This window comes from Phlebotomus argentipes, unplaced genomic scaffold, assembly GCF_947086385.1.
Source record: "Phlebotomus argentipes unplaced genomic scaffold, Phlebotomus argentipes genome assembly contig_6, whole genome shotgun sequence".
NCBI lineage: Eukaryota > Metazoa > Arthropoda > Insecta > Diptera > Psychodidae > Phlebotomus > Phlebotomus argentipes.
The window spans coordinates 117,947-138,445 of record NW_026776145.1 but is presented as its reverse complement, the minus strand read 5'-3'; the positions used below and the strand labels follow the sequence as shown (position 1 = coordinate 138,445).

General features: G+C 38.3%; 5 protein-coding genes across 5 annotated transcripts; 4 read left to right on the top strand and 1 right to left on the bottom strand.

Annotated features, from left to right (window-relative positions):
- The first annotated feature begins 1,022 nt into the window (after window positions 1-1,022).
- Window positions 1,023-3,631, top strand: LOC132265158 (major facilitator superfamily domain-containing protein 12-like). The gene is made up of 3 exons (XM_059765696.1): window positions 1,023-1,729; window positions 2,191-3,241; window positions 3,320-3,631. Exons 1-3 carry the CDS (start codon window positions 1,375-1,377, stop codon window positions 3,471-3,473), a joined length of 1,560 nt encoding a protein of 519 aa, XP_059621679.1. The 5' UTR covers window positions 1,023-1,374; the 3' UTR covers window positions 3,474-3,631.
- A 159-nt stretch (window positions 3,632-3,790) lies between these two features.
- On the top strand, window positions 3,791-10,793 carry LOC132265926 (uncharacterized). Its single transcript, XM_059766727.1, has 7 exons — window positions 3,791-4,419; window positions 4,569-4,678; window positions 4,737-4,869; window positions 5,658-5,850; window positions 5,920-6,135; window positions 8,594-8,971; window positions 9,034-10,793. The coding sequence occupies exons 1-7, from the start codon at window positions 4,160-4,162 to the stop codon at window positions 10,711-10,713; spliced, it is 2,970 nt and encodes a 989-aa protein (XP_059622710.1). The 5' UTR covers window positions 3,791-4,159; the 3' UTR covers window positions 10,714-10,793.
- An 833-nt stretch (window positions 10,794-11,626) lies between these two features.
- Window positions 11,627-12,720, bottom strand: LOC132265936 (AN1-type zinc finger protein 2A). Its single transcript, XM_059766738.1, has 2 exons — window positions 12,489-12,720; window positions 11,627-12,424 (listed from the first exon to the last, which is right to left on the bottom strand). Exons 1-2 carry the CDS (start codon window positions 12,541-12,543, stop codon window positions 11,841-11,843), a joined length of 639 nt encoding a protein of 212 aa, XP_059622721.1. The 5' UTR covers window positions 12,544-12,720; the 3' UTR covers window positions 11,627-11,840.
- A 56-nt stretch (window positions 12,721-12,776) lies between these two features.
- Window positions 12,777-13,558, top strand: LOC132262107 (UPF0488 protein CG14286). Its single transcript, XM_059761283.1, has 3 exons — window positions 12,777-13,018; window positions 13,085-13,219; window positions 13,288-13,558. Exons 1-3 carry the CDS (start codon window positions 12,847-12,849, stop codon window positions 13,536-13,538), a joined length of 558 nt encoding a protein of 185 aa, XP_059617266.1. The 5' UTR covers window positions 12,777-12,846; the 3' UTR covers window positions 13,539-13,558.
- Window positions 13,559-13,569: 11 nt separating this feature from the next.
- On the top strand, window positions 13,570-15,913 carry LOC132262016 (O-phosphoseryl-tRNA(Sec) selenium transferase). Its single transcript, XM_059761166.1, has 2 exons — window positions 13,570-13,782; window positions 13,850-15,913. Exons 1-2 carry the CDS (start codon window positions 13,666-13,668, stop codon window positions 15,149-15,151), a joined length of 1,419 nt encoding a protein of 472 aa, XP_059617149.1. The 5' UTR covers window positions 13,570-13,665; the 3' UTR covers window positions 15,152-15,913.
- Window positions 15,914-20,499: the final 4,586 nt, after the last annotated feature.

Sequence of the window (20,499 nt, the reverse complement as noted above, 5' to 3'; positions counted from 1 at the left end):
TGTAGTAAAATATATATGAAATGTGGAATTTACTCATAATTTTATATACAGTTGAGATTAATTTCCCATTTTCGCCATTCTCTGTTTTTGAAATATATTCTGAAAATTTTTAGCCTCAGATTTTACTCACACCTTTGTGCCTGGGAAACACGAGGATGTCCTGAATTTGCTGTTGGCAAAACCACACAAAACCCCTATCCATAACTCTAAAATTCTATGTCCTCTGCGTCTCCTCCAACACTTTAACACACACGGCGTAATATTATTTATGTAAATCACTTTTTGCATGAGTAATTTGCAACATATTGCGCTATTTTCACTTGAAACGAATCCCAAACATCATCTTCTGTGATATGTGGTGAGGACTTTCCTGGCACGCCATTTCCATTCTGTGGACAAAATACACACGTTTTATGATTCTGGAATGCGTGAATTTTCCCGAAGACAGACACCCAAGCAATTTTCTTGTTCCGTAAATTGCAAATTTTCTCCTGCAAAATCACTTTTATTTGCCAGAATATGAATATTCATGGAGAACGTGTCCCATAGCCGTTGTACTCTCTCTCTTGACGCAGAATTCAAACAGTATTTCTCTCTATATTAAATGAAAAGACTATTAACAGTTGGCAGACATTTGCTTGGTTTCCCCATGTCAAATTTCTATATATATATGGTTACAAAATTTCGTGAAATCTAACATTTATGGAAGTATTTCAATAAAATTATGAATAAATTCTTATGAATTAAAAGTTATAAAATTAAAAAAACATACAAATAAAAATTCCACCTTTAATTAATTAAAATTGTTTTAACTTTATCCACATCCTTTACATATATCTTTCGTATTATTTTCTCGTTTTTTCCTATAGTAAGTTATATTTCTGTTCAAAGGATAATAAAATGAAAAATATATATAATTTGTAACGTTTCAAAATTTTCAACTTTTATCAACTGAGAATAATAAAACATTTTCTATTATTTCAAATTCACATTCACTGAAAATTTCAACTTTACCCATTCCTAATCTTTGTACCAAAACATGAGTCAGTTCGCAGCAAAGCGGAGTTCTTTTTGCCTCGAAAGTATTAAAATCAGTTGAAGAATAGTGTCAGTGATAAGGACAACACTCCATTCGACGTATTGCGACGCAATTCAACCAATATTTTTTTCGGCGAATCCCGGACAAAGCAGTATTTCTAAAGGCACTTTTTCCAACTGAGGCCAAAGACCTCCCTTCATATGGCTTCTGTGCGTTTCATGGACTCATATTTCCTACATTTCGAATAAAATCATCGATTGACCGATTGAGGCTGGTCCGTCAGTCTACCAGTGATGCTTCCAATCTACTGTCCTACGTCCAGAACCTGATTGACGATGTCGTCGGAGGAGTCAAAATCGCTTCTAGGTAGCCAACCAAGTACGTCACAAGAGTACGGTAGTGTTAGTAGTGAGGATTCCCGCGCTTCGGCAATCACTCAGGAGAACGAGATGAGACCATCTTTGCCGTTAGTGCATAAGATCGCCTTCGGGATTGGCCACGTGTACAACGACTTAGCGGCTGCAGTATGGTTCAGCTACACACTCCTCTTCATGCATAGTGTCATGAGTCTCCCAGGACCGGCTGCGGGGGCACTCGTGATGTGGGGCCAAGTCATGGACGCTGTAGCGACACCCATTGTGGGCCACCTTAGCGACAAGTATGGCTCTAAAAGACAGTGGCATATTTCTGGTAAGCAAAAATTCCCCTTCAATGTGTATTTAAAAAGCTGAAAAAAACCAACTTCACGAATTACATTTTCTTTGTTGATATGAATTGAAATATTTGTATGAATCATAATATCAGCTTTCTTTGCCACATTTGGTTTTTTGCGCAAATTCTTTGTAATATAAAAAGCATTTGGAATCCATTATAATAAATTTTTGAGTATATGAAAAGTTTTTAAGAAATATAGGATTTTTAGTTTATCTTTCATTGCAAGATTTCTTATATGTTGTAACTTAATTCTGTTACATATTTATTTTTTATCTTGATATACAACATCTTTTCACTATTTACTATGATAACAAGCTTTTACAACGTCATTCAGTTCACCTCATTTTTATTGAATAATCAGAAAGATGTTGAAGTAATCTCACCTTTGTCTACTGTAGCAAAACAATAATATTTATATACCTTTTCTTTTTTTTCAGGCAGTGTTTTTGTATTCTTCTCTTTTCCGGCAATTTTTGCTGTCTGCCCAATGTGCAATAATACCAATCTTATCTGGGAATGCATCTACTTTGCCATTGTGATCTTAATTTTTCAATCGGCTTGGGCTACAGTGCAGATCGCTCATCTCGCTATGATTCCCGAGATGTCTCGTAGTAATAAAGATCGTTCTGATCTCACTGCGCTACGTTATTCTGGCGCAATCGTGTCGAATCTCATAGTTTATGGAGTCACTTGGGCCGTTCTACAAAATAGAACTTCATCCAGCACAGCAATTGGACCCGCAGATGCCTTCAGGTTTAGAGATCTATCGCTAATCATAACCCTCGTCGGAGTATCCATGACGGTGCTATTTCATTTCTCACTGGCCGTGGCGAATTATGAGCAAAGACGTCTCCAAGCAATTCCCAATCAGCGACAAACGGCTGTGACAAGTCCTGATGAAACCGATCGTCTCATCACATCATCCAACCCAAATGAAGATGATCATAATGTAACTGTGATTACTGGGAGGGCCAGAAAGGATTTTCTGAGAAATCCACTTCTATACCAAAATGCTTTGCTGTACGTCTTTGCTCGGCTCTTCATGACCACAGCGCTAATCTACATTCCTCTATGGATCGATGAGAGATCAGCCATCCCAGTGGCAAATGGAGAACCTTCTCCGGATAAATCTATAGACCATATCGCAATAGTGCCTTTAGTGTCGTTTGTGGCATCTTTTGTGGCATCTCTAATCCTTAAGAGCCTGAATCGTTTTATTAGTCACCAAATGGCTTATTTCGTGGGCTCACTCGTTGGCATCGCTGGCTGTGTACTCGTAATCCTGGTCTCACCATCAGCTGCATTGCTAATCCTTCTTGTTGTAGCAGTCCTTTTCGGTACCGGAAGCTCAATCACAATGATCAGCAGCCTCTGCATCACCGCTGATATGGTAGGAGAGAACACAGATTTAGGTGGATTTGTCTATTCCGCTGTGACCTTTGCTGATAAGCTGATCACGGGAGTTGCAGTGCTCGCTATTGAAGCCATGTTAGTGCCTTATCTCTATTAAGTGCATCATATGAAATCTCATTATCCGTTATTATCGCTATTATATTTATTTTCTAGGAAATGCGATCGACAAAAAGATTGTCCAGAGTACTACAAGGAAGTCCTCTCCTTTGCCTGCGGAGGAGCAGCCTGTCTTGGTATTGTTACGCTAATTTCTCTTCAAATCACAAAAATTTGCTGTCATCGCTTTAGAAGGACGGAAGCTACATGAGTAGAATGAAGAATTGAGGAATTCATAGACTTCCTCAGAAAACATCCCAAAAGAGTATTTCTATCTATGGAATCGGTATTACATATTTGGAACATTATTATTATTATTTAATACTTGTTTTAACAACATATTTTATTTACACAACGGTTTATCAATAAACACATAATTTATTAAATAATCGTTTTCTATATGTATTTGGAGACGTGCACTCGGTGTCATTGCTTGAATCAGCTTCGCTATAATAAAAGCCAGGCATCTTCAAATGCTAAGAAATGTGCTGACACTGGATGAACCATTTTTAAATATATCTTTTCATGGTAAATGGTAAACCTTAGCCTCTAGAGTGAATCGTGATCGTCACGCATGTTCCCTCCTCTTTGATACAGGTCGTGAAATTTTTCCGTTGAGCACGTCGACCTTGACATTCAAATGTGTGTATAATTGCTCGTGAGATGGCGCACATGCATCGCTTGCGCGCTGATTTTTGCCGCGTGGACGGGTGGCGCTATCGGTCGGAAACGAGGACAGCTGATTGCTTGTCATTGCCGAAAAATGGTGATCGCGAGAATCTTGTGCTCTTGCCGTCCTTGCTTGGTGTGAAAAGTGCGTTGAGTTGTGGGAGAAAGGGTAGGTGTGAATCGGTGGTGCGAACGGCAGTGTCAGTGTTCGATGGTGGGTAACCCATCATGTCCAACTCGAGTCATTTCCAGCCGTGGATAGCGGCCAGCCGAGATGTCCGCGGCACTTTCTATGGCAAAGTTGATAACGATAGCGCGGCGGCAGGCGCTGCATCATCTATGTCCCTGGACCTGTACACTCAAATTGGACTGCAGAAGGTGGCGGCGCTATACAAGGCATCTCGTGATGCCGAGGACGCCGCTGCCTGGACGGAGGCGGATGAAGAGAAGACCCGGAAGATGCAGCAATTTGTCGAGGCCACGATTGGGTGAGTGTCTTGCGGAAGCCACTCTCACTCTCCGCAGATGGGAAACTATCGAGCGAGAGACTCAAGTGGCGTGTGTTTGATAACAAATAAAAGTGGCCTAATGCTCCCTCCTTACCCCGGAATATCCATGGAAAATGCGCTGATTACAGAGATTGTGCGAAAGAGCAGATATTTCAACTGGTCGAGAAGATATCCCAACTGAAACCGCCTGAGAGACTTTTTCTGTACCTACGAATGCCTGGCGGCAACTCAGAGACTGGTAAAACATCCTGTTCTAATTCTATTGCAACTGAACTTACTTGAGCTATTTATTTCAGATCCACTAAGGCAACCACAAAACCCACTCGGGACCCGGAGCGAAATAACACATACGATCAACTGGGTCAGGTCCCACCTAGAGCACGACCCCGCCGTATCCATTCCCAAGCAGGACGTCTACGACGACTATATGTGAGTCATACTAACCTGCTTTATTGCTCCTGAGAGGAAAAATTATCACACAATGAATATCATCAAGGGCTTGTGCATAAACTGCCCTTCTCGTATTTCCAAGAAATAGTATAGAAAAAGCACTCTAGAAGATAATTTCCCAAATGAAAACTCACCCTTTTTCAATTTAATCCTTGGAAAAAAGTAATGGATTTGAATCTACACTATTGTAAATTTAGTATTTGCACATTTAAAAGAAGAAATTTTCATAAAAAATATATATTTTAAAATTTTGGGCTTTATTTTTTTCGAATACACAATTCGAAAATCTTAAAATAATTGTATGATGTAGTAAAAAAAACATAGAAAATTGGAGTGTTTTTGTAGATTTTGTAGTCGAATCTTGTTAAATTAGATGCATCTTTTACAAACATTTTATCTTTCATTTAATAGGTTGATATAAAGTATTTCTTTCCATAGAAATTACATACATATAAATGAAAATAACGTTATTCTAAATATTCGTATTTCAAGAAAAACTTGGTGAAACTTATTATTTATTCAAGTTCTATTGAGCTAATTAGAACAGGTAAAAAGAATGTTATATATACCTACCGTATTAGTTAGATATTCCTGAGAAAATTACGAATTCACATTTATTCAACCTTCAGAGCAATACATTTTTTTATTCGGCGAAGCCTTATTGAAAAATATGTTTTTTTCTGCGCTACTTCGCTTAGGGGCTTCCATATTTTTTTGAGTATCTGAAGCCTTTCGCGGTGCCGTCATTACACTTTTTCTTTCTTCAGAGAATACTGTACAAGATCAACCATAAAACCTCTTTCGACGGCGGACTTTGGCAAGGTGATGAAACAGGTGTTCCCTAATGTGCGCCCTCGTCGTCTTGGGACCAGAGGTCATTCTCGCTACTGTTACAGTGCCATGAGAAAAGCCACAAAACTCAGTCCGCCGGTTCTGCCAGAGCTCGGAGGCTCTACAAAGGTTCAAAATACATCAAAAAGGATATCAATAGAGTATCTAAATAACTATGTAAATCTGCATTTTTAACAGGTGGTCGTTGAGGAATGTGAAGCAACAGATGGCGAGGCTTGGCGTGTGGTCAAAGGCTGGGCCGAAAGTCTCCTGAGCACCTCTTTCGATACACTCAAAGATCTGGCCAGTCACATTAACAGCCACGGGCTCCATTTACCCGCTAACACGGCCTCGCGCATCCTGTTACAGAAAAAGCTGCTGCAGCGCGATGGGAAGGATAAAAAGAAGTGCACAGTAAGTCTTCTCTGTCCATCTCATGTTAACACTGTTCTACGATTAGAGGTCGAGTATTACTTATATTTTCGAGAGGCTCTTATCAGTTTATTTTTCTTTGGTTTTTCTCCCTCTCTCATGGGTATCTACTATAGATTTCTTATTTATCAAAGTGCCCGTGTTTTATTAGGGAGTCCCGAGACGGCACGAGAGGGGCTGTGTGTAAAAAAGTGACCAGAATGGTCGTGAAAAGAGCAAGGAAAAATGTCTATCAATTGCCATGATAAACATTAACATGATGCAGAATATTTCCCCCTCTGATGCACTTGAACCACTCACTTAATATTCACACACGTGCCGCTCAAGTAAGTGCATTTCATGCCACAAATGATAATAAATTTGCATATATCATCACAATTGTGGCATGCAGAAGTGTTGCACTCTCTTAGCCCATGTTTTCCTCACGCCCCTCAATCACGGTGCTGGGCATTAATATTGATATAGGAAGATAAAATTTGTCATGTTTTTTTTCTTATTTGTATGCCACAAAGCTAATTGAATGACCCCCAACATTTCACCTCTGCTTAATATTTTAATTTCTTCAACACGATACATGACAATTGTGCGAATGAGAGATAAAGAGAGGGAGAGAGAGAGAGAGAGAGAGAGATAGAGAGAGAATAGAACATGTGTGGAAAGTAAAATTTTGAAATAAAAATTGAAACATATTACACACTCTTTCCTAATCTCAGGGCAAACTCTCAGATTAGTGAGATTCTCTCGATTGCTAAATTCTCTTTCTCAATCGCAATGCTCAATATAATCTACAACCTTTCGTGAGTCTTATCAGTTGTGTCGGAGACGATAAGTGAATCATTTGGTGGATGTTGTGGAGATAAAGAAAACACACCTTCTCTCTCAGTCAGTTTTGCACAGGAAATGAAAACTTTTCTGTTTTTATTGAACTCTTTAGCTTATATTGAAATTTTACAAATAATTTTAAACATATTTTAGGTTCACCTAGCAAAAAACTAATAAATTTTACGCTTTATTGAAGTAAATAGAAATCGAAGAGAAATTCTCTTAAAAGTAATGTTATTTGAGAAAAATATTTTTAGAGTTTTTTTCTCGTCATCGTTGAATAAAACATTAAATCATCAATATAGGAAACAAACATTAGAAGAATCTCTTATAATGATGAAGTATGCTGATAAGTATAATGATTGTTTCATTGTTTCGATATATTTGCATCACAGTGTTATTTTCTTCGTCTGGTCCAATCAAGGGAGAAGCAACAAATATGAAACTATAAAATTCGCCAAAATAAACGTTAGTGGTTATTTATGCAAATATTGAACCAGTTTGTGATGTGTTTCTTATGGATCAACATGACGAAAGATTGACTGTAATTTCTTCGTCTATTTTACATCCCACAAAGTCACTCAAGAGCTGCTGTTTTAACAGAAAAAGAGAACGAATATGAAAATATATTGATTAGAGATTTACAATCAAAACAGAACGCCTGAAATGAAACCCGTTTGTTTAGTCAGAAATAATTTTAATATACAGAAAATTTGCATTCAGTTTGTATGATAGTCCTTTGTGTGTATTTCACTAATTTTAACTGGTGATATTTAAATTGTATTTGTTTTTGAGAGCACTTTATAAAATCATCGAATGCTTTTATCGACATATACCCAAATACTCATTAATTGTGTTTATCTCATTGATTGTGGGAACAGAGGTGCTCTCGTGTGGCTTCTGAAACGTTGTGAAATCGTGAATTCATTTATGAAATGTTTTCATCGTAGTATGCTAAAATATCTCTCCTATCGCTCAAAACATGAAAAGATCTCGCGAAAGAAAAACGATTTGGACTGGAAAATTGACTGGACAGGGAGATTTTCAGCAAGCCAACGTCTCGACAAGCTGATAGCAGCATTTTTTATTGGTCTTTCTTGTCACATGTCATAAATTAGAATATCAGAGGCCAATATTTTTGCTACAGACAAAAATTAAGATTAGTAAAAGTGATATACATATTTCCAATGTCGCTGTACATATGTGCTAGTGATGGTAGTAACTTTCTGGGGGATTGCTTAGAAATGTCATATTGTAATGAAGTGGCGTTTTTTGTGAACATAAGATAATTTTTGTGAGGGTTTAAGTATGCCATGAAAACTTGGTTACCTTAGTAAAAAGAATGCTCATTAAGATTTTCATTCTCAGCTACCTTACACTATCATTTTTCTAATCGATCTTAAAATAATTTTTTAAATAACACATGTGTCGCGTGTGTGATCTATTAAGCAAAATAGACTGAAGTACTATAGTAAGACTTACCTATTAAAAATACATTGATATCTTTTACATTTCTCAACTTGTGACCTCTAATCAAATCTACACATGTGTCAAAAACCGTTACTTTCCGTTATTCGTACTTCACTGATTAATGTAGAATTTATTGCTTTCATTATAGGACGCCGATGGATCATCAATGAAGAAACGCCGAAAAAGAAGACGCAAGAATTCGGCTTCCTCGACTGAATCCATTGGAGCTGCACCTTTCTCGGATACGGATAACAATAATGGAAATTGTCAGGAGAGCCGACAAATTGAGGTGAAGTCCATGAGAAATAACAGCAACAGTAGTTGCAGCCAGGACATGAAGCCGTTCGTGTGTGAAGATCTCCCGTTCGGCAAGGAGGAACCGTTCACGGGCCATCAAGAGCCAAACTTATCAATTCAAGGTACAAATTCATCCTGTGATAGTGGCCCATTTTGTCAGGCAATTGAGACGGTATGTGTAAAGCAAGAAGTGGACGTGGCTGAGCATCAGAATATCTTCTGCAAGAAGGTATAGATTATAAATAAGAGTCTTATTAGAGATTAGATTAAATGTAATTATGGATCTTGCAGGTGCGCCAGGCACAACAAGCAAAGGGATTGTGGCCACTACAGTCTGGCTCGGCGGCAGAGGGAACGAATTTGCCACCAAATGGCACCTCGGATGACTTGAAAGATGGCCATTGCTTCAGTCAGCCCCAATTGCCGCAGAATGCCATCAAGTACGAGAGAAGAATGATGCAGCGAGATGGAATAAACACATTCAAGCGCATCAAGTTGCCAGGATATTCAGAAGATATGCCGGAGAATGGAAGTGAGATCCCAGGAGATTTCATTCTTCCGCGTGAACGTGTCATTAGTATTTGCAACATGGACAAGGATGCTCTTGATGACTACCTCAACGGTGGGGACAACTCACAGGAACCTGAAGCAGAACTAATGCAGTACTTCTCGGGGGAGATGGAGGCGCCTAGTGGAAAGAGTGGCGAATGTGAGAGCGCTGATCTGGGTCAATTGCAGACGAGCATTCCGCTGTTGGAAAATTATCAACTGTTCAGCGATGGCAAAGGTGAAGGATCATCCAATCAGATTAATCAACTGCGCCAGTATCTGCAACAGAGTCTGCAGACAAGTGGAAAGAACTCCTCAGACTCACCCGTAGGAAATTCCCTGAATCTGTACCCGGGATCAGCGTCTGCATCTTTAGCAATGATGTCTCAGCGTCTCATGTCGACAGATGTACCAGGTGGTTCATCGCGCGAGGCAGTGAATTTAGGAAGGAATGCTGTCCGAAAAAAATTGAATATCGCTACTGCAACCACAGAGGCCACAAACAGCGTACCTCACAGTCCCAATACACGTCGTAGGAACTTCAGTTTTGTTCCCATCTCAGCAGGGCCGCAGAGCCCACAGATTCGTACAAGCTCGACAACTAGCTGTCGTCAAACACAGACCTTTGTTAGTCCAAGGGTAACTCCAGTCACTAGGCGATCTTTCAGAGGGCATTGTAGCACAATGATGGCACCTGTAAAAACGGAGGCTGCATCAGCACCGCCTAGTCCACCCTCCTGGACAGGCAAGAGTGGGGGGTATGTCATGAAACAGCCTGTTAGTCAGGGACAAGTGCCACCAGTGCCCGAAATGCGCTCACAGAGCGTTCCTCTGCACTGTAGAAGTCCTCTCTTTGGCGGAACTATCAACTGTTCGGCCTACACTTCGGCCTGCAGCTCCGTGGCACAAACCCCCATTCCGCCAGACTACACAGACTTCACTAGTGACGTGGGTCTACTGGACTACTTCAACGGACCTGTTGCGTCGTCCAGCGCAGCTGCAGGTATTGTCACGCCTGTATTGGATGGCGAACTGAATATAAGTGACTTTCCAGGTAATTCTCGCTCTGTGCCATCGACTCCTTTGCCGATAAATGGAACCACTGTGCAGGGCACCGTGGCGAGTCAGCCGACAAGCTATGCAAAAATGTACGACATGTCCAAATCAATGCCATCAACTCCGCTCACTGGAGGCAATCTTTTCCGCTACAGTCCGGAGATCAATCGAGATTTCCTCATCAATGGCAATTCCTTAGACGCCTCGAAGCAGCCGCCCTTCTACGGACAGCCAGCGGCAGTCACAAGTGCCATGCCCATGGACGCCACGATGGGTGACAAGGAGTTTTCTACATTCACTGATAGTATTATCTCAAATCTGAACGATGGGCCAACTTTTGAGTCGGAACTCCTCGATAATCTCTAAGCATAAAAGGTGACCTACGTGGTTACCTAACAGGATTCAGGTAAGAGATTGCACATGTCAATTCCATGGAAAACTTCATCTGAAGAAGACCTGAGCACACGGTGGAATTTTACGTGTAACATGAGACGAAATTGCACGTCTGGAGGTGCATTTGAATAAGAGAATATGTTGCGGAAATGAGAACGCTGTGTCTTTGCTGTGTAGCACAATGAAATTGTGTACAAAAGGTGTTTTAATGTGTAATTCAGACAAATCGTTATTGTTTTACTCCACATTTATTTGAATTACCCTCTATTATTTGTTATTCGCATTAAAGAAAAAAATATGAAAATACATTATCCTTTTAGAATGTCTACTCTAGTTGATAGAATAATGATGGTCAAGAAATGTGAAATTCTGTAAATGGTTATATTCGATGTTTCACGTGAAAAAGAAACCTCAAGTAACCCTCTTCATTCTCCCAGACAAAGATAAAAAAAAGAAAAATTATTCTTTGGTGAAATACAGGGTTTTCTTCAGTGGGTCTTCTTTTTTATTAATACGATTAATACCTATAAAGTGCAAATTCACGAATTTTTACCAACTCTGTGCCTCTGGCTATACAAAACAAGAAAAGAAGAGGATTTAAAAAGAATTATATATTTACAAAGAATACAATTTTAATGGAGATAAATTACATACAAATTATTGTGTACATTTCAGTGAAACTGAAAACGTTTTATTAACAATTTTATTACAAGAAAAAGATTATATTTTGTATTTTTATCGTTGAATAAAGTTGCATATTGAATGTTTAGTTCACATATTTTATTTTTCGATAGTTTTCTGGCATAAAATCACACAGATGGAATCGAAAGTGGAATTTTTGTCTACACAAAATTGATTGGTGATTCAAAAAATTGGCTTAGAGGATGAAAAACAAAAGAATTTCAATCTCCTTTCAATGGATTGCGATATGAATTTTGAACTAATTTAGTGAGAAAATTAGCACCTTTGGTCGCTTTCAAATCTACTAAGCAAAATTTACTTACCTACACATTTTTGCATTCAACCAAACCTTCGACTGACTTTAATCAAAATCTTAAACTTGTTCCTAAATTAAAGAGGAGGGCAAATTGTGGTCCAACTCACGACAGCGAACACTTGTCCTTGGTGTTTGAGGAATTCTGAGCGCCTCCACAAGTCACAGCTGGTGGCTGGCGATGCTCCTGTTCCTGCATAGACAAGGCGATGGCATGGGCGAGCGCTTCATCTTCCGTCATGTTGCCTTGAATGAGTTGGGCATGTCCGGGGGCAGCATTGGCCGTTGCTGTTGTCTTCTTGGTGCTCTTGAAGATGCCTCTGGACGGAACTGAAGGTTGCTGCACTTGCCCGCGGCACTGGTGGTCGTTAAAGTGTCTGTGACGGATGCAAAAGTTTCGTTTGCAGTCCCCACAGAGAATTGGAACAAGTTCTTTCTGGCGACAACCCGCGAAGGAACAATTGTTTGTGAATATCCGTGTCTTCTCCGATCGACAAAATTGATCTATGTGACGTCCTACGGTAAGATCAGGAGAGACGTCACTTGGCGTAGGCACGGGCTCTCCGCATAGAGGACATACAGGGACCTGCACATCCTTCCGCCGAGCAGACTTACAGCCATGCTTTTCATAGCTATAGTGTTCAGAACAGAGAATCTCGTTACATGCGTCACACTTCACGGGCAGGAAGTCTGCGTGAAAAAAGGTCATGTTAATCAGATAGGACAGGAAGTGACACTTCTTTAGGAAACCCACCGAGTTTGTTGCATGTTGACACTGAGCAGTGTTTTCCCAGCCCTGGAAACTCCATTCTCCCTTGTAATTTTATTTGATTCTCAAAATCACTGAATTACAGTTAAATTCGTGAGCCACTTTAACAAAATGATGAAACTTTCCAGCTCTCGAAGAGATTTATAATATTGAAGAATATTCTCGTACTTCCTTTTACTTCAAACTGACGTGACTATGCAAAATAATGGGGCAAAACGGCCGCATATACAGAACATGATTTTTTTAGTACTTGCATGCGAGCTGTTTATCCAAATTTGCTCGTAGTACTAGAATGCATAGAGTCGCGTGTTTACTTTGAAGTTTTCCAGTTTTCCCTTAAAAAATGCCTCCTCCAAAGGTAAAACTGCACAAATCTAGTGGAAAAGTAAAAACGCTGGTGCCTTTGAAACCAGCCGAAGAGACATCATCAGAAAATAACACTGAATTGGAGCTCTGTTGGTGCATTCAGAAACTCGAATTGTCCTTATCCTCAGCAAAATTATCGGAAAAGCAAGGTAAGTTTTATAGTCTTTTAAGTGACAGATCCTATACTCAGCCAATTTGCTTTTCTTTATATACAGCTTTTGACACTGAGAAGGCACTTAAGATTCTGAAAGGAGCCAATCAACCATTGGTAAAGAAAAGGCAAATTATGAGAATGACTTTTGGTGATTATAGATCTCAAATGGCAGCAGAAGAGAAACAATTGTCTTTAGGTAAAACAACCAATAGAATCTCAAACTTCTTCAAGTATCACTATATATTTGCATATGTTTTCTTGCAGCTCCTCGGAGTATAAAATTTACAGCCCCAAAAGAGCAAAAAAGCATCGGAAAGTCTTATTTTGTAAAGAAATCTGCCTTCATAAACTCAGAGAATAATTTCAAGTTTCATTTCAAAGTAAACAACGATCAGGAAAATGAGGTGACAACAAGTGTGCACGAGAATACCGTGAACAACGCAGAAACTAAATTCACTCCTACAGACAACTCCTTTAGGTTCAATTTTCATATTGATAAGGAAATAGCAGAATAAATATCTCATATTTTAGAGAACCTGTCAAGTATATTGTATATTTCTCACGTAGTGGGCGCTGTTAGTGTTCTAAAATTCACTGTGGTTCATGAATGAACGCTGAATGTGAAATTATTACTTTTTTATAATGAATGAAAAGAACCTGAAGGCTTTTTACAAGGATTCGCGGTCTTCTGGATACGTTCAGAACGCCCTGAATGCTCGTCGTCATCAAGATAAGCCGATACAACAACTTCTGGAGAAGGCATGCAAAAGAGAGGTTATGTTAATGCAAACAAACCCCCGGTAATGGATATTCTGTAATTTTGCAGAGAAAATGGCCTCAAGCTGGTTGGGCTGATGATCAGATTGAGCATCTACTCCGAGAACTCTCGCAGATGGACACTAACCGATTCCCCTTTATAGCGGGCGTTGGCGAACGTGAAGGGCGAGTGTATAACAATTTGGTGTCTAGGCGGCACTTTGGATTCTCTCATGGAATTGGACGTTCTGGTGATCTTACAGAGGCTCAGCCAAAAGCGATTGGTTCGACAATTCTCAACGATATTACCAACAGAATGCTTCTAGATGTAGTGAAGGTTTCCGGATTGAATGCGGCGAAAAAATGCTTGCTAATACCAATGGCAACTGGAATGACCCTCCTGTACTGTCTCCTTCAGTTTCAGGAGCCAATATCACCCACTGGGAAACGTAAGGTACTCTGGTCCCGAATTGATCAAAAATCATGCTTTAAGGGCATTATTTCCGCGGGTTTTGAACCAGTAGTCATCGATACTATATCTCAGGACGATATTCTCAGTACGGATGTGGAGAAATTCAAGTACTGGATTGGAGAATTGAAATCGGATAATATTGGCTGTATTATATCCACAACGAGTTGCTTCGCTCCCAGAGGGTGTGATGATGTGATATCATTAGCCAAACTTGCAAGAGAACACAATATTCCCCACATTGTGAACAATGCCTATGGACTCCAAAGCAGTTTGTGTACCTCCAGAATTGAGCAAGCTGTGAGGCAGGGCGGCAGAGTGGACTTTGTTGTGCAGAGCACTGATAAGAACCTCCTCGTCCCTGTTGGAGCTTCCATAGTTGTGGCTTTTGAGGAGCAGAAGATAGACGACTTAGCCAAATGTTACGCTGGCAGAGCATCCATCTCTCAAAGTATTGACATCTTTATCACGCTACTCTCCATGGGCGAGATGGGCTTCCGGAAGCTTCTGGATCAACAGAAAGAATGCTTTGACTTTCTTTTGCATTCCATGGAGCGCATCGCAGAGGATTTCGGTGAGAGAGTTTTTTACACATCCCGCGGAAATCGAATCTCTATAGCATTTAGTCTCTCTAAGTATAGCGATAAGCCCGAATTGGCAATTGAGATCGGCTCCAGGCTTTTCCAACGTGGTATAACTGGGACTCGAGTTGTCGCGCCGGGCAGTTGTATGACCATTGGGAGTCATGTCTTCAAGAATTGGGGAAGTCACACCAGTGAGCCACCGAATGTCGCCTACCTAACAGTGGCGGCTGCTCTGGGATGTCTTCCTGAAGAAATTGATATATTAAATAAGAAATTGCGACTGATTCTCGAGGAAATGGAAAAGCAGGCATCTCAGTAAAGTTGATGAGCATATTTTCCGTCTCATTGTGTGACGCTTTTTCTCCGCGTTAAATTCATTTATTCATTTATCTCTGGATGGTGGAGTTTTGTCGGAATAATTTGAACCGCTCCCATTTCCTGCTAAAGTTCACAAGCCGAAGAAGACAAAAGTCACATGGATGAGATACTTCGGGCTACAGGCATTCTATCTCCTGCTCGCTCTTTCTGATATATGGACTATACTGCATATTGAAATCATTTATTGTTTGCCACTTTAATGACTTTAGAGATGATTCTGTGTGTGATTTGAGTTTCGCATGGTTAATTTCGTTCGCCAGTACCATCCATCGATGGTCAGAGAAGGCGAGAGAGAAAGGCGATGAAATGCTGTTAAAATGTTTTGAATACGAATAATATTATTATTAATCTTTGAGTATGTAAAAAATAAAAGTGATCTCAGTATTATCTCAGCCTTTGCGTGATTGCTTTATATCTACCATCAGATCTCTTGTCCTATTTCTTTTTCATCCCATTTTTACTAGCACTTGTAGCTGCTAGATAATTAGCAAAAATATTCATCTCTAAATTTCAAGAAATATTTTGCCTCTAGATACTAAGAAGATTGATCTGACTTAGTGGAAATACATCTTGTAGCACTTTTACACGCAATAATTATTTATGCACACAAATAAAAACGTTATCGTCGCAATGACTTTATTCAAAATTCTCTGCAGAGTATATCATATAAGAAAATACTCAAGTACAAGAAAAACATACAGATAAAGGCTAGTTGATTAATATGTAAACTTGAGAATATTTTTCCCCTGTTGGGCTTCTCCGGAAGGTTACAAAAAGTAATAATATATGTAGGTAAGTTTTTTTTAACACAGCAGGATATGTTATAAATAAGTTCATGTATACTGTATAGGTATTGCGTGGCTTTGATAGGTCCTTGAGATATAAGCAAAATTGATCTACATCTTTTCCAATGCTTGAAAATTTCGTATCCTCAAATCTATGAACGAGTCTCATCATTAGGGTGTATTTCTAGTCCAAGAGAGTATGGAAAAATTATATTTTTGGCGTTGAATATCGGCAAAGGCAAAGAAAAGAAAAGAAGTTGCATGAAAGAGAGCACGGATAAAGGAGAGGACAAGGAGCAAAAAAACGAACTGGTTGGAGGAGCAGATGGTAACTAGAGCGCGCTTTGTGTGTCGCCTCACTGGGTATGTCTTCTTTTTTTCTCGCCTGTTGGATCTCCGGGATAGTGGTTTGGGGAATTCAACGGCGAATTTTGTTCGTTGAGCTCTTTTATTGTTGAAAATTTTGCGAGAGGCAAATTCTCTATGTTGAGCCACACAGGGGCCTTTCGGATAAAAATTTGCAATTGAATCAAAAATCCAAAAGGGATCTTCTTTATAGTATGAGTGAAATATATTATTAATACTCGATACCAAAGAAGAGATTAACACGAGTGACTGCTAATAGTTTTTTGCATTCTGTAAATTGTTGAGTTTTCTGAACTTCAATAATCACGGATAGAGCTCCTTAATTTCGTATTAAGTTGGTAACAAATTTGATGACAAATTAGTACTAAAAAAAATTCATTGATTTATTTAGAACGTATTTTATTCAGTGTTTTTCTGAATATAAATATATTTTTACCACATTCTTTCTGAAAAACTCTCTATGTTTCGTCCTTAACGATCAAATGCATCAGAATTGTTTCAATAAAAAGTTTTTATTTAGTTTAGAATAAAATAACTTGGTTTTTCTTCACAATACATACATATGTGTATGTAAGGCAATAGATTATTGATTCCTACACTTTGAATGAAATTCATGTAATTTGCTTATGTGGGAATAACTTATCTTGCTATTTATTTCTCTCATAGCAAAATCCTATTAAATTACTTAGTTTATCTTATAATTTAATATCACTGAAAAAATTCTGTGAAATGATGCTTCAAATTATAAACATTTTTTTCACAAATACATTTGTGGATAGATAAAGAAATTTCGGAACGAGATGAAGAGAAAAAGCATACGTTGGCAAAAATTGCAAAAGATACTCTTGCAAGAGCATACAAGTGAGTTTGCTGAATGAATCAAAAACCAGATGGCAGATGATAGTAGGTGGAACTTATCATACAATAAATATGTAACACATCATGTAACTACAATATCACTGAACAATACTAAAATTATCATCTAAATTTTATTCATACCTACTTATATTCTAACTCTATCATTACCTACAATAAGATTTTGTTTAACATCAAAATCTATGTAGAATATTTTGATAATGTATATTTTGATGCAAGTGTGACTTATTCGAATTTGTAGGTGTAAGTCGAATACATTGTAGATTTGCATTGGATTTGATAAAAATGCTTGAGACATTTAATATTGGTGAGACGCCCGTCTGTTATTGGGAAACTTATAACGTGAAAGAGTCCAGGTGTAAAAATGAGACCTTTGTTGAATTGTGTCCGCTAAGAGCAGCTGCCTTCAAAAACCGCCACACATTTCTTCTTGGTGACTACTTGAGAATCGGCATTTTTCCCTATGCAGTGCCACAAGATGTGCGTGTTTCCAGAATATGAGGTTACTCTTCGACGAGACTCATGCTGATGGCGCGTGTCACCTTTACCTGCATGTGTGAGCCCGAAATATCCACTAAGATTAGTTAAATTCTCATTTGACGAAGCTCTTCATTAAACATTCACAGCTATAGAAGCTGATTCAAATTGACTGTATTCATTAAATTACCGGACCTTTGCAATAGATTAGTCATTGACACTTTATCACATTTTTTTAAAGCTTAGTAAAATAGTTATTCTTAAATTATGATCTTGGTTTATTCAATGTTGTTATTTCCATGCCTTTCTCTGTAAAATCTCATCATTATGAAGCATAACAGTGTATCTTTGTATTCATAAAATCTGTCGCTCAAAGTAAAATTGTCAGAGTCGGCTGTGCCCATTTAAGATGAAAAAATATGCCAAATTATGATACTCGGCATGTCAAAGATGATGGAGCGCGTGTATTTTGAATACAAAACTTAAGCAGGAGTTACAAAAAATGTGGAACCGCGTGTGTAATCGAGTCTCAATATAACCGTTAATTTACTAATGTTAATGTATGTAACACAAAGATCGGTGTGACGTGATAAAAATACAAGAGTGCACAAGAAGGGTGTATGAGAAAAGTCTCTAAGAAAAATCATATAGAACCATTTCTTATATGAGTTAATCGTCAATTGTAAAGAAAAAATTGAATTCACTTTTTAAATGCTAAGAAAGAGCTCCTCAGATAATTTGATGATTCTCGTAAGAAATCACTCTCTATTTACGAGCAATTTCCGCAATGAAATCTCTAGTTGAGAATTATTTCTCATCTCTTGATTTCTCATCAGTATGATTTACACTCTCGGTTTTGTCGTGTACCTAGTAAAAATGGAAAAGAAAAAAGTGGATTGAAAAGAGAGTGAAGGAGATGTGTGAGAAGGTATAGAATATCCCAGGTGTGCTTCCTTGTTGTCCCGAACCCAATTCATCAAGAGACAAAGGAACTTCTTTTTTGCCGACTTCCCGCCCTTCTCCTAACCGCCCTTCACCTCAAGAAACACATGGTTATTGCTATTTTATTGTATATGTGCACGCTGCTCGATGGTATTATATAGGTTGAATATATGCAAGGAGCTTCTAAGGAATACTGATAAAATGAGTTGAATTTTTTGCACTGCTAGAAAGATATTTCAAAATAAACGTCAAAAAATGATTCGCAAATACATATTGATAACGTTATAAAACATTTTGCAGGTAAGAATCTATAGAAACATAATGGCTATAATTTATAATTGGCGTGTTAATAAACATAATACTACAATTTCCTGAAATTATATTGTAATTTAAGTTGCAAAGCGACATTTTGAGTGACAGAGAAATGAGTCGGTAAACAGGCGAGTCTTCTCTTCGTTTTTTCTTATATCTGCAGCCTCACAAATATATAAAAATTAAGAAAGGAAAAGGAAGTGCTTTGTTGTTTATTTCGGTGTCTTTTTTCTCAATCTTGTAAAATAATTTTTTTTCTGCTACACACACACACAATCAAATATCCGAGAAAGGTAAATCATTTTTAGTGAAATATGAGAAAGAACTAGAGTTGATTTTGTTATGTGGACAAATGGCTCAAAGGGCGGAAAACCACATAATTCGGAAGGATAGAAATTATGGATATTTAATGATTCATCTTTCCATGGATCATTTTCATACTATTCCACAGTTTGTTTGAAGGTTTCTCAGCGCTGAATCACACGGGACCCCATCCACCTCTTCTCGAATTGTTGGGAATAGTATGTGATTCACGATGGTGTAACGACGCAATTACACAATAGGGAAAAGGGGAGGAATCGGTGTCTTTTTTGCCGCGCCACTCTTCAACTGAGCCAGGGGTTGCTAGCCATATGGCGCTATAATTCAGTAGAATTACTTGGTTGGAAAAGACCAGTGAGTTCATCCGGTTATGGTGGCGAAAATTTACTAAACACACCATTTGAATGAATAATAATAACTTGTTGCGCAGTAAAATGCGCGTCCTGTATGAATGTTTTGGCGGCTGATCGAGGGGTTCGTGCTAGCAACCTTCAAGGGGTTGATTTTTCTCTCATGACTGTTTTATAATACATGTTGATTCCTCGTTGGCCTTGAAATTTTCCCATTCCCGCGTTAGGAATTTCAGGGATTAGAAATTTGTATACATGGGCCCCTTGGAAAGCAAAATCATTCTCCATTTGTACCCTCCATCGATGAACGTCAGGCGAGCACGATGGTTGATTTTTAACTGACATTGAATTTTTTTTAAAACTAATTTAAATATGACTCTTTCTCTGTTCGATACTAAATGATTTCAAATTTCCTATAGATAATTATACATTTCGAGAAAATTCAAATGAATATGACAAAATTTCTCTTAAACCTCTTCTGTAATGAAAATCCATTAAAATTTTTTTTATGGGAAGTTTCTTTAAATTTCTTTCAGAACGTGGCAATGAATACACCTTCTTCCCCTAAATTCAATGGTAATATTGCAACTTATTTTCGACTTTTCTTTAAAACAACAACCAAATTTCCCTTTTTAAAGTTTTTTTCTAGTAAATTGTTACTTAAATTGAAAGTCCTTATAAATTCTACAAAGCAATAAAAATTAATTAAATAATATTTGATCTTAGACTTGAGTTCAGATAGTTCAAAAGCTCTTCGAGCATTCAAATATTCATTCTCGATTAAATCAATTGCGAGATAATTCAATAAATAACGAGACCTACAGTATTTGACCACATGCAGAGCAGCTGTCATAGGGTCT